General features: G+C 48.3%; 2 protein-coding genes across 3 annotated transcripts in view; one reads left to right on the top strand and one right to left on the bottom strand.

Annotated features, from left to right (window-relative positions):
• LOC115313047 (UPF0764 protein C16orf89) overlaps window positions 1–12,626 on the bottom strand; it is a 370,567-nt gene that overhangs the window by 111,830 nt on the left and 246,111 nt on the right. The gene's annotated exons all lie outside the window — the stretch shown is intronic.
• LOC8052376 (maltase-glucoamylase, intestinal) overlaps window positions 1–12,626 on the top strand; it is a 79,952-nt gene that overhangs the window by 14,274 nt on the left and 53,052 nt on the right. For both annotated transcript variants that reach the window (XM_029981396.4, XM_042294022.1), the window contains exon 2: window positions 10,257–10,529. In XM_029981396.4, coding sequence (XP_029837256.2) covers window positions 10,290–10,529 — 240 coding nt within the window. In that variant the 5' untranslated portion in view covers window positions 10,257–10,289. The remainder of the gene's footprint in view (window positions 1–10,256; window positions 10,530–12,626) is intronic.

Consider the following 12,626-nt stretch of genomic DNA (forward strand, 5'->3'; position numbering starts at 1 on the left):
GTCACGCGTTTTTTAAAAATTAATAAAAAAAAAATTCTTTTTTTTTTGTTGTCAATTAGTTTTGTACGACGTTTCATCGACAGATCGTTTCGTCGAAATGTGACGTTTCATCAACAGCTGCTTTCACGTTCGTTTCATTGACACACTTTGTGACGCTTCGTCGAAAGCGTCTTTCCGAGCACATCGCCTTGGTCGCCGGCATCCTGATGATATATCCTTGGCCTAATTCTTGGTGGTTCCGGCGAGGCTTGGGGGAAGCTAGGGTCTCAAATTATGGCTGGTGAATTTTGTTTTTCTTATTTTGGAGCCGTTTCAGTGGATCCGCTTTAGTTCCGATGCGCTTCCAGCAAACGAGATGAAGCTTCAATCCAATTCACTTAGTAAATAAATACATTGTCGACTAAACTTTGCAGGAGCATGTTTCTACGAAACGTCACATTTTGGAGAAAACGTGGGTTCATAAAACGAGTGCCAATGAAAAGATTTCCTTGTTCCAGGAAACGTGTTTTAACACAGTAATATGAACCTCCCAAGATCAGTTACAGATGTCCATGATCGCTTCATTTTTGTTGTGTATGAGAAGCGCCAACATTATTGTAGATATTCCGATAAGATGAATAATAGAACATCTTAAAAGCAAATGATGTAGTGTCGAGGCAAATGCATGCCTGCCTTTAAAACTATAGCGCTGAAAATTTCCAAATGTGAGTGCTCTTGAGAAAAATTGTGTAAACAACCTTTATCGTCTTTCTCTAACATTAAAGCCTGGAATTGCTCCTTAGCATAATTATGTGAGCATATAACAATTTAACATTGAAGATGACGGGTTAGGAGCTCTGTTAAAAAATGTCTGTGCTATATCATACAAAATATTTTTTATCTACATGGTTGATGGAAATCAATTTTAAAAAACGGGGACAAAGAAAGGAAAAACACGACAGGGCGGATTTAAAGCACGGAGGCTGCAATGTTGTTTGTCCTGTCATATGTTTGGTCCTTTCTTTGTCGCCGTTTTTTTTTAAGCTCATTTCCATGAACTATGGGCTCCGACCGGGACTCGTCGGCCTCCTAACCTTTTGAAAAACTAAAGTTATACTACCACCACCACCAACTGGCCCAGTTGACTACATTGTTGATCTCTATTAACAGCTTTCTTAAAAAAAGAAAAAAAAAGGATCGAAGCTTGAGACGATTTAGTACTTCTTTTAAACAAATACACGCATTTGTGCGTGCTACTCTCTCATAACCATTAAAAAAAAAAGGGATTAAATAATTTCTCGCTTCACCCTCAGCATTGATTTATACTTTAATGGTTTGAAATTATTTAACAAAAAAGCAATATCATCGCAAGTACGTGTCAAAGAAACAAAAAGAAACGTTTCTTTTTTTTTTTTTTTTTTTTAACGCCCAAAGAAGCTCTCCGAATCCGGAAATGTTCTTGTCAAACACTTAACATTGCGTTGGAGAGAACATTGCAGCTTCCGTGCTTTGCCTCTAAACGAAAACATACAGTTCAAGCAGCTGTATACTATACACAAAAAAAAAAAAAAAAAAAAAAAAAAAAAAAATCATAAAACGAACCGGAAAAAAAGAAGAAAGAAAGAAAGAAAGGAAGAAGAAGGGTTTGTTGCAGGGGGCAACGTACACGCAAGCACGACCTACACACCTCACAATACTCACGCCAAACCGAGAAGCAAAGAGGAATAAATACTAATATAAACAAACGTTTGTGTAAAGACACTTGACATTCCAGTTCTCCCGAACGCTTCCGAAAGGAAAAATTTCTTCTTGTGAATGCCGCGGAGAAGAATAGAAAGAAAAAAAAAAAAGATTATTATTACTTTAAACCTTGCGTGCTTCCCGTATGTATGAGTAGTGCATGTACGACAGGGGACACGGAATCAGAAGGTGAAGACCTCCTAAAAACTGCTCCGAGCAAACGTTACGTTTGGCTCGAACGAGTTCTTGCCCGGACTTGCCCGTGGCCGCAAGAAACAAAATAGAACGAGCTGTAACCGCCGGAGAAGCCATGTCAGCTACGAAATAGTAAAAACAAAACTAGATGTTTTGCTCGTGCTGAAGCCAAGTGTGTAATTGAACATGACGTGCGGTATACTTGGAGCAAAAATAAAGCCATTATTTATGACTCCCCTCGCGCGTATAGCTAAATTCAGTGTTTTTCTTAGGATGGACTGCAGTGGACCCAACGAGCCATCCGAGCCACTTTAGGGGCCCACGTGGCTCGAGCATCGCTGCGCCGCTCCCAACAGTCACGTGACATTCACTCGTCGTTTCATTGGCTCCGATGGCTCCTAGCTTCCACTGCGGTCCGCCATAAGATGAAACGTGTAGTGTGGTCGCTTCTAGCGCGTTTTAGTACATATTTTCGTATGCGCCTGGCTTCTGTATGTGCGTTAGTGGTTGCGCGTGCGCTTTAGCGTCTCTCTGTGCTGCTGTAAGCTGCTCTGTATGTGTGCGCGGCTGTGTGGTTGTTGACCTGTGTGTGGGTCTGCGAGTGCCTTTTTTTCTGTGCATCTCTGAGGGCTATAGTAATGCGGGAAGACTCGGTAACAAAGACTGCTTCTACATTCTTTGACCGCTCCTCCTGACATCCAGACCGCTTCCGCTGCACGAACAATTGAAAAAAAAGAAGTGGAACGCAGCTGGCTGGACCCCCCATCTCGGTTGTCCGTTCTTCCGTAAACAATCTCGCTTTGAAGTCGAAGTCTTCTTCCAGGGACGCTCTTCTGGCCGGTGCCATTTTGCGCGTGCGTGCGAATGGCGCGCGCTTTGCTCGCTTACCCGGCCACGCGGAGGACATGTGCGTGTTCAACTGTAAATTTCTGGCTGGGCTGTGATTTTGTAAACGTCGGAACCAGAACCACTTAATAAGCTACACTTCAGAGTAAGGACACCCTCCGGCCATCTCGGTGCTCAAAATCATTGCTGCCAGCTCTCTTAAAGGGCAACTCCGCTCAATACCGGAGATTTCGGGATAATGATTGATTTCGAATTAAAAAGCCCTAGTAAAACAAACTACGTCGTTTGCTTCGCGAAAAATGGGATATATATTTTTAAATATGATTTTAAACACGAGCGGAAATCGAAACCGAAACTTCGGCTCCGCCCGGCAACATTGGCCTCGGGTCGCCAAGTACATGGCCATCACGTGGTACGAGATGTCACGTGATCCTCGGCCCAACGACGGGCGGGATTGGGGCGGGCGTGTGGCAGGCGCGAGTGTCGTCTGCACCGCACTCTTCACCATGTTTTGGTGTCTACGGCATTCGACGACGTCTGCACAACTGCGGCATAAGTGTACGCGCACGTGGTGTCCGTAGTGTTGACACAATCGGTGAGACGACGACGGCGGTAACGGCGGGACCACGGCGGGCGGCCGGACGGCTCAGAAACGCGCTGCGCAGGCGCGTTACGCCAATCACGTGGACACTGCTGAGTGCCGAGAGGCAACGTAGTTGACGTCATGCGCTACGCTCGCCCGGAGAAGTGAAAACAAGCAAAAGGGGGCCATGTAGATGGCGTTTAGCTCAATGTTGGCTCCGCCCATGCCGTAGCCTTGACTGCGCTGTTGGTTGCGCCTGAATTGGCCCGCTCAAGTCAGCCGATTTCGGCAACTTGGCGAGTTGCAAAGTTTGCCGGACCGTTTAAGAAACATTTAGACAGAACTGCGTCGTAAGATTTCACGTGTGGTCTTCCTAGGCGATACAGAAGAGGACTGCATTGTTTTAGAGCGCAGCTCTTAGGGGCCCGTTCCCGGCTTGAGCGGCGTCGGCGTCGCCGTTGGCGTCGCCGTCGCCGTCGGCGTCGCCGTCGGCGTAACCAAGGTCATCCCAAGGTCACGTGACCTCCAAGGTCACGTGACCCCTCCCAAGGTCATCTCAAGGTCACGTGACCCCACGTGACCCCCTGAAGGTCACGTGACCCCTCGAGGTCACGTGACCCCTTCCAAGGTCATCTCAAGGTCACGTGACCCCAAGATGACCCCACGTGACCCTTTGAAGGTCACGTGACCCCTCTGTGGTCACGTGACCCCGAGGTCACGTGGTCTCCTCCCCAAGGTCACGTGACTCCCAAGGTCACGTGACCCCTTCCAAGGTCATCTCAAGGTCACGCGACCCCAAGGTGACCCCCATGTGACCCCCCCCAGGTCACGTGACCCCTCTGAGGTCACGTGACACCTATGAGGTCACGTGACCCCCCCGAGGTCACGTGACCCCTCCAGGTCACGTGACCCCCAAGGTCACGTGCGGGTCACCTTGGGGGTCACGTGACCTTGAGGTGACCCCCAGGTCACGCCTCCCCGAGGTCACGTGACCCCCTCCCCGAAGTCACGTGACACCCCCCCCCCCCGAGGTCACGTGACCCCCCCCCCGGAGCATATTAAAGAATGAGGGGAGGAGGAGGAGAAGGAGGAGGGGTCTACCCTCCCCTCAGTACCCTTCACTCCTCCTCCTCAAGAGCTGCGCTCCAATTCGGCGTTACAGGGATTTGTAAACGGCTTTCACTTTTTTTTCAAAACCAAAAATGAAGCAAAAAATCGCTTGAAACGGCTTCCTCCAGAAATGTTAAAACTGCCCGCGACGGGGTAAGAGGTTATTGCCCGAGTTTCCCGATATAGTCGCCTTTTTTAATCGTAACGCTCACCAGTTGCACTTAGTACCAAAATGGCGGTGCCCACAAGAAAATCGTAGCGTGCTTAGTGTCTCTATTTGAAACGATGTGTAGAAGCTATACCCGGAGAAAGTCTCATGCCTAATGCGCACGCTCGTCCCATTTAACCAAGCGTGTGTAAGCGAGTGCACGTTTCTACATAAACACATCCGCGCTGAAACGTATACCTGCAGTAATCAAACATTTTGTATTTCGTTTGAGGTTTGTGGCCTCGTTGTCTTACAAACATCACGTCGTACACGCCAGCTGCGCACGACGGCCAGCGTCCACACTCTCCCGGCTACTTCGAAGAACCTTCTCTTCGGCGCCGTCTCCTCGCACGGGACCCCTTCGTGAAGGGCCACTAACAGCACGGAGCCGAGACCCTCGAGCGATGTCAGGTTAGCCCGCTGCGTGCCAAAGCGTGTTCCGGCGCTCAGACACTCCGTTTGCAAAACCCCTCTGGCCGAAACCTTTTTTTAAACGTATTTTATTTGGATCTACACCATGGCGCGCGCTAACATAAAAAAAAAACAAAAAAACATAATTTGTTTTACGTTAAGTTCGACGGCGGCAGACGCTATAATGCGACGGAGCAAATCAGGCAGCGCCAAAAACGTGTCGTCACAGCGGGCCGAGATCCCGTCACCTTTTTTCTGTGCTGTCTGTGATCCTTCGACTCGCTTATCACCCGGGCAAAAAATGCTGAGTCACTGAGCTGTGAACGTAAGCGCAGAGTCTGCTATATCTCACGGCAGAGCTACAGTGCATGCGCAGAGCCGTGTATGTAGAGAGTTTGGTCAATGGGAGGCGCGGGCGGAGCCAGGGCGTGCGCTAGACTCGGAAAGAGGGCTTGGCATGCTCTCTCAACCAACCGGAAGCCGAAAAGAATCCTCTAGCGGTGGTAGCGAGAAACAGTTCTGATCAAAGGTCTATGTTCGTAAATGGTTTTAATAAGTGCGTAAGAGTGAAGTGTAGTAACTCTTCGTGGTTGAAAATAGGGTGCACGTGTTGTTTTAATCAGGATCATGCAGAAGGATGTAAGAAACGAATGCGCCGCTCAACTCTGTTTTGCTCGGACAGAGTGTGACCGCTCGGACGGCAGATTCCCGGCCGTCGGAGCTTGGCGTACGGATTATGTCGATCGTTCCGCTAGTCGCACTCCTCCACCATTATTTTGGATGAGCGTGATTGAAATATCACGTGTACCATATTTTCAGTCATCGTGAGTTAGTCTAATGCAGTTATCAGGTTTGTTTCTCGCGACCACCACCAGGGTATTATTTCTGGCTTCTGGTTGGTCCCATTCGAATTTCTGAAGACGCCCTGAAACACGCCCAGTCCGCTTTCAGCCAATGGCGCCTCCTCATTTGTCTCCTATACTTCCCAACGAATGGCCAAACTCTCTACATTTACGGCTCTGTGCATGCGCAGGGGGCGATTCTTGCAAAGGTCTATAGTCCGCACATTTCTGTTTGACTGTGAACTGTGACCGACTGTGTTACCATGACTTGAGGTCGCTTTTATGACGAAAGAACAGACTGGCACACCCCAGCGCCACCTGTCAAGCATAGCCCTGGAAACCCCCGCGATCTGCGTACATACCCTGGGTATCCATCTAGTAATGCTATTGGCGAGGAGATCGAACTAGGGAGGGGGGGGGGGGGGGGGGGGGCGTTTTGTCCATCTCATTTTCCACAGAGCTCGGTGTTTGCCCAACACGAGGCCTGTGAACTGGATCCGTTACGTCATCTACCATGCACGATCAAGTGCCGAACGGAAATTGGACGCGAGTGCCGTGTTAGCGTTCGGCCGAGAGTCGTGTTCGGTTGCTGCTTCACTGTTCGAACGCTGAACGTCAGCCGAGCGCTGCGTAAGAAACTCAAACGAATAACGCTCGTTCTTGTCGTTGTTCTCGTGGATTTCGTTCTCGAAATGGAACATCCCAATTCCATTTTGTGGATCATGTTATAGGAATCAATTTATTACGTATGGCTTCCCGGTCTTACTAAACAAACTAACCGGACATAACGCGAGAATTAATTTCCAATAAATCACTCGAACAGTATAGTCGCATTGCTCTCAATATATGAATTATTGGTCTTAGTATGTACTTATTCGCTACCTAAATTGCATTCTATTCTTTATCGAGTGTCATCATTATTTATGCATCATTTAAACTCTTGCCTGTTTTGATTTCTTATTTCTCTTTTTTTTATTTTTAAAACTTTTTTTTTTAGATATGTTTTTAGTGTTCGATCTGCAGACTTTTAGATTGTTTTATTTAAGAACTCTTCGTTGTTCGCTTTTTAGTGGGGATATTGTAATTTCTCAACTCTCAACACTAGTAGTTCCTAATGTGCTTGCTGGAATGCATTTTTGTGGTATAAGATGTTTAGCGTTGTAATCGATTATTTATGTCTTAGATTTATGGGGTATATATGCTCGTGTTGTCCCATCTTGCCAACTGCCTTCTGGGGCAGACATTAGGGAGTTTTCGTAGACCGCGTTTCTCCCTCTGCTAAGCCCTCCGCAACGAAGAAGCCGCTACTGCGCCTGTGCGCCGATGGCTTTGACTGTAGAGCTCGGGCTTTCGGGTATCGTAGCGGGTTGCGGAGAGCATTGCGAGACGGCAAAAACCATCTACGAAAACTCCCCATTGTGAAGTTGCTACACAATGACTTGTTGCTCGGCCTCCTACTCCGCGGGAGAAAATAAATTTAAGCCTTTATTTCCGGAGTCATGCGGTTTAGAGGAGCTCGTTTTAGCGAACGCCGTTTTACCGACCCCAGTTCATCGATTGCCTTTATAGAGAAACCAAGTTTAGAGAAAATGGCGATGAGCCTCCTTTTAGCAAATTCGGTCGCCGCGAAGCGCCGTGTGCGGATAAGTCTGGTGAGTTAACATGTTTGTAATGAGCCGCCGCAGACTGCCGCCGCGAAGCGGCGGGAGCGCAGCGGGGGGCTTGGGTTAACACGCGCACCAGCGATACACGCGCGAAGTAGAAAACCTTTTTTTTTTCAATGGCGTCCCCTTTTCGATAAACGGCGTTTCTCTAAACTGAGACTCTGCTTTCTCTAAACTGTGCTTCGATAAAGCGTGCCCGTTCTCTAAAACGTGCTTCGACGAAATGGCATTCTATCAACCGTAGTAAACCCCTTTATTTCAACCTAGCCGCTTAAAAAAACGGAGCATAAATCAATATTCCTTTTTTTAATAGAACGCAACCACTTGATTTATCCAGTCATAGAAGACAGAAAACCACTTGATTAAGCCAATTATAGAAGACAAAGCCTGCGCGCGACTACGTCGTTAGTTGATCTCCAACCTGCCCCAGGTGGCAAACTCGAATGAGAGCCGGCAGACGCGTTCGTCTTTGCGTCGCCCCGTGCACGCTCTGGCGGCCAACGCAGGTCAAAGTCAGTTGACAAGCTTCCTAGAACGTCTGGCGCCTTTTCGTGGCGCTTAATTGCTATACCCTATCAGCCCGCCCAATGGACAGAAGCATAGAGTTATTACAATAAACGCTAGAGGCTCCGCTGGCGCTAGTGTCTACGGGACTTCCGGTTGTAAATTGAAGCAGACAGCATGCAGTCTACTTTTCCCGTCTTCCTGTGTATTCCTATGGGAAAACGCGCGTGAATTTTGTCTCGTCGCCGGAAAAAAACATAAATAACTTTTGTTATTTCGATTGTACCGGATAGTATGTACCTTTATTAATATTGTGAAAGTGTAATTGCTTTAGTTACAGCATTTTTTTCTTTACCACTGAACGATGTTAAACATCGCTATATTTCAGGCCCAAACCTCTGTTTCATGGCAGGTATGTAGAAACGAACGACGATTCCAAGCAAAATAACGATCGAAAGGAATGTAGAGTGTGTTCAAAGTTCGCCAGCATTTCGTTGGTGCTTATATATTGCTAATATGCCTGCCCTCTCACTATATGAAAATGCCCCCGTTGTGCATCTTTACGAGTGGTTAAAAAAACGTTTGAAACGTAAATAATAAAGTACGTGGGCTACGAAATGTGTATTTTCTTATTATTTCCTATTTTGGGCAGTTTTTATCGCGCACCTGTTCTCTGGCTTTCCCCTATTTGCAAAGATTTGGAGCGTGCGGGTGATGATTTGAACAGAGAACAAGCATCTTCGCATGTATTCATGAGCAGAAAGAATAAAGCAGTACTTATTTATTGCAAATCAAACTATATTACGTGACTTTCAATTTATTTTGATCGTCTGCAAGCACAAGGAGTTACTTATCCAGTGTTACTGCGTAGTTCTTGCCGTCTCTCTTGGGTTTTCACACTTCGTTTGGCACGTATACCCCCATGCTGGAAGGCGCCGGCGCCGTGTTCGCGCTAACAGTGTCCGACAGTGCACATAAATACATGTACGAAGCGGTTTTTGCACCGTTTGTCATGCCACGATTTTAGAATAAAAACGCCATAACTGACCATTTATTTCATCTGCGTGTCTGGGAAATGTTCCAATGTGCCTAGTAGGTACGAATTATTCGTGATATTTGCTCTTATAATCGAGCGCTGAGAGGAAATGCACTCGATTTTTTCCGTAGAAATGCATTACCGGAAGTCAATTTCGGACTGCTTGCTGTCTGCTTCAATTTGCAACAGCACACTAGCGCCAGTTGAACCTCTAGCGTACATTATAATAACTCTATGGACAGTAGCCGCAGAACCCTCGTGTAACGTTGGATGCACATTATATTTATGGTAGAAAGGGATTATATCGTGGTTTTTATTGTAAACACGAATTTTTCGTACAAATTAGGCGCAAAAAGAGCGTCGTTCGAAATCGATCTTTCTTCGTTGCCCGTGGAGGCGTTGACGCTTGCAGGAACGCTATCCGCCCGACGGCTCTGTCCGCCCGTATACATACCTAAAGCCCCTCGACGTGTTTATGTTTGTATTGCAAGTAGCGTCTATACTCCGTTCACCCTCAAGCCGAGAATACAAACTCCGCCTTCAGCGCGAGCTTTCAGCGCTTCGTAACACAAGTCTGAAAGCGCAGGCACGCGCAACAAAAGCACAGCGGAAGACAGCGAGCTCGCGCTGTGCACGAGCGGCCCTTGGAACGCTCGTGGCACGTATCTCGAGCATCTCCACAACAGTGCACGTTGGCGGTACTTGTAAATAACGCCATTATCAAGGGTATTCACTGGACGCCACGATGTTTAGAGCGCATGTTCAGAACGAGCTCACATTAATTGTCTGCTGAGACCGGCAATCTTGATGTTGAGGAATGCGCGTTGCAAAAGAACTGCGGAAGCTCGCCGTCAGCCCGCGCTCCGCAGCCGCACGCACATATATGGCCGCCAGTAAATAATCCCTACACCTGCTCGCATGCAAGAAACAAGAGAGAACTGATTTCGAACGCCGCCTTTCCATGGAGTTTGTCAACTGATATATCTAAGAACTTGCTGGCAACGACGCTGACGCAAGCTATATAGGCGGCGCGGCTGGTATGACTAGTGATGACGTTTTGGGATTAAAGGCGAAGGCCTTGTCTTCTAGATAACATTGATTTATTCCGCACGGCTTAGAACCATTGTCCTTCCTTCAGGCATCGAGTGCGACGACTACGGCTGCCGGAGACATGACCAAGAGCCGTTGCTGCGACGACGACTTCTCGGCCCTCTCCACGAAGCTCCGCTGTCTCCTGGTCGTGGCCGTGGTCCTGATTGTTCTGACGGCCGTCTTTCTACCCCTCTACTACCTCGTGTTCAGGCCCTACTTCGCGCAGTTCTGGACCACCCTGTTTGGATCGCCCGCCCCTGGCTCCCACCCGGATGAGACGGCGTCGGAGGTGCCCCTCTGGCAGGCGCAGTGCCCGGAGGTGAGCGAACCCCGTTTCGTGTACGTTGCGCATCGAAGAAGCTGCTTGAGGAAAAATACAAAACGCAACAAGAAACAGATACGACGCTTTTCTCGTTTCTTTCAATATTCGTGTTCAACAATCACAGCACAACTCGGATATTATTCTCAGCATTTCACTTGCTCCCTGTAGAGGTGGTGGTTTCTCTTCATTATTTTTGAGAATAGTCAAGATAGCATCCTACGCTCTGCTTGTTATGTGTCTGTCGGCGCTTCGTCCGGGTCCCGGGAAGCGTTTTCAGAGACTAACCGCCAAATTCAGAAACCTCACTCAAACTACACTCAAACTGAAGGGCCCCTGCACTTCCTCGAGAAAGGCGCGAGGGCCGGCGCTGGTCAATCGCGACGGCGGATCCGTCCTCACGATTGGCCAGCGCCGGCCCTCGCGCCTTCCTCGAGGAAGTGGAGGGGCCCTTCAGTTTGAGTGTAGTTTGAGTGAGGTTTCTGAATTCGGCGGTAAGTCTTGGTCGTACGCGCGCGTGCGAGACAGAGTTATGTTTTCGCGGATTGTTTGTGGGCATGTTGCTTATAGTGTGTGTGCGGGCTTTCTTGCCCCTACGTGCCTAACCTCGGTTTCCGAAATCGCGGGAAAGCACCGCTTTTCCGCGAGAGGCCGTTGCCCCCGAGTTTGCGATCGTCTGTACCTTGACCCTGAAGCACAGAGCCATACGTAAATTCATCGAGGAACCCGGGGCCGAGAGACAAATATGTCGACTGGCGTTAAATCTTTCGCTGAGCCGGAGAGGAAGTGCCCCTTGATCTTGGAATCGTACCTCCGCCGTGACGCTCGCAGGCCAGGCACGATACTCTTGTATATGCCTGGGGCACGTTCCTTTTTACTTGAGTTTTGTCCATCTGCGCTTCTTGGTCGCATAAACGTGCGCCGGTCGACATATCTCGCCGGTTCTCGCCATGGTTCGGGCCTGTATATTTTCCGCAGAATGCATGGTTGTACTTGTCAGCGACTGTCAAGTCTTCCCGTAAACTACGGTCTAAGTGCTTCGGGGGCAATTTGACCCAGAGGCTTGCGTCGGGACACGTACACTAATGTTTTGTGTACGTCTGGCCCGTTTTGATGTTTTGCGTTTTCGCGTCCACCCACACATTGTGGTGGGATTTTGTCGCCCGGCGAGGCACGTTTCCGTGACTTTAGCGAACCCGTATATTTTCTCCGGCCTGTAAGCAGAACAGCTCTCAGGGAACCAAGGAGAGAGTTTTCATGACTCCACGTAGCGATCTCGAAAGTGATTCGCTTAGCGTGTGTTGGCGCATGGAACTAATTGCATGTTTTCAGTTCCCTGATTGGACGGCCAGGGCTTCCGACAAGCTGTTTTAATTCCTGACCGGATGGGCCATCGTTCAGTTTGAAACGAGCTCACGCGCGACCATTTAAAGTTCAACTCCCGCAGTGCGCCGCGTACCCTGTCGTGCGCGACAGGTACTTTGTTCAGTGTCTACGAAGTAGCCGCCTTCCTCACCGTGCGCGGTAGGACACCTGACGTCGAGGCGTCCTTTATTTTGTAGCCGTGCGCAGCAGTCTGTCCAAGTCTTCATCTCTTTTTTTTTATCTGCAACCTGGAGTTGAAGTGAAGTTTTTGTTGTGTGTTTGTAATTGTACACGAAGCCTCCGATTCATATCTCTCATCGCCGACAACCAACCCTCCAGCAGCTAGCTTCATCCACGATCCCTGGTCCCGCAACGGCAGTCACCCAAAGTGCTCATCGAGGTCCGGCAAAACAACCTAAACATCACTACTCCCTCTTAAACCTTTTTTTAACATTCACCCTGCCGTAACAATTACAGTAATACCTTTCGGTATTGAGTACCACAAAATACTCAAAATAAGTGTTCCGATTTTTTTTTTTGTGTGTGTAAACGTACCGACAAATTTTGTAGCACGAATATTACGTTCTTGGCTTGTGGACGTATGTGTCTCGCTGGTAAAATGTCAAAGGTCACCTGCGGCAGGAAACGTCACATTTTGTCGTTACACTTTTGCGTGTCGCTCGGAATCCTTTCTGCGAGCCCAAGAACATAATCTACGCTAAAACAACGACT

The sequence above is a fragment of the Ixodes scapularis genome, unplaced genomic scaffold, assembly GCF_016920785.2.
Source record: "Ixodes scapularis isolate PalLabHiFi unplaced genomic scaffold, ASM1692078v2 PGA_scaffold5__190_contigs__length_132052651, whole genome shotgun sequence".
Lineage (NCBI taxonomy): Eukaryota > Metazoa > Arthropoda > Arachnida > Ixodida > Ixodidae > Ixodes > Ixodes scapularis.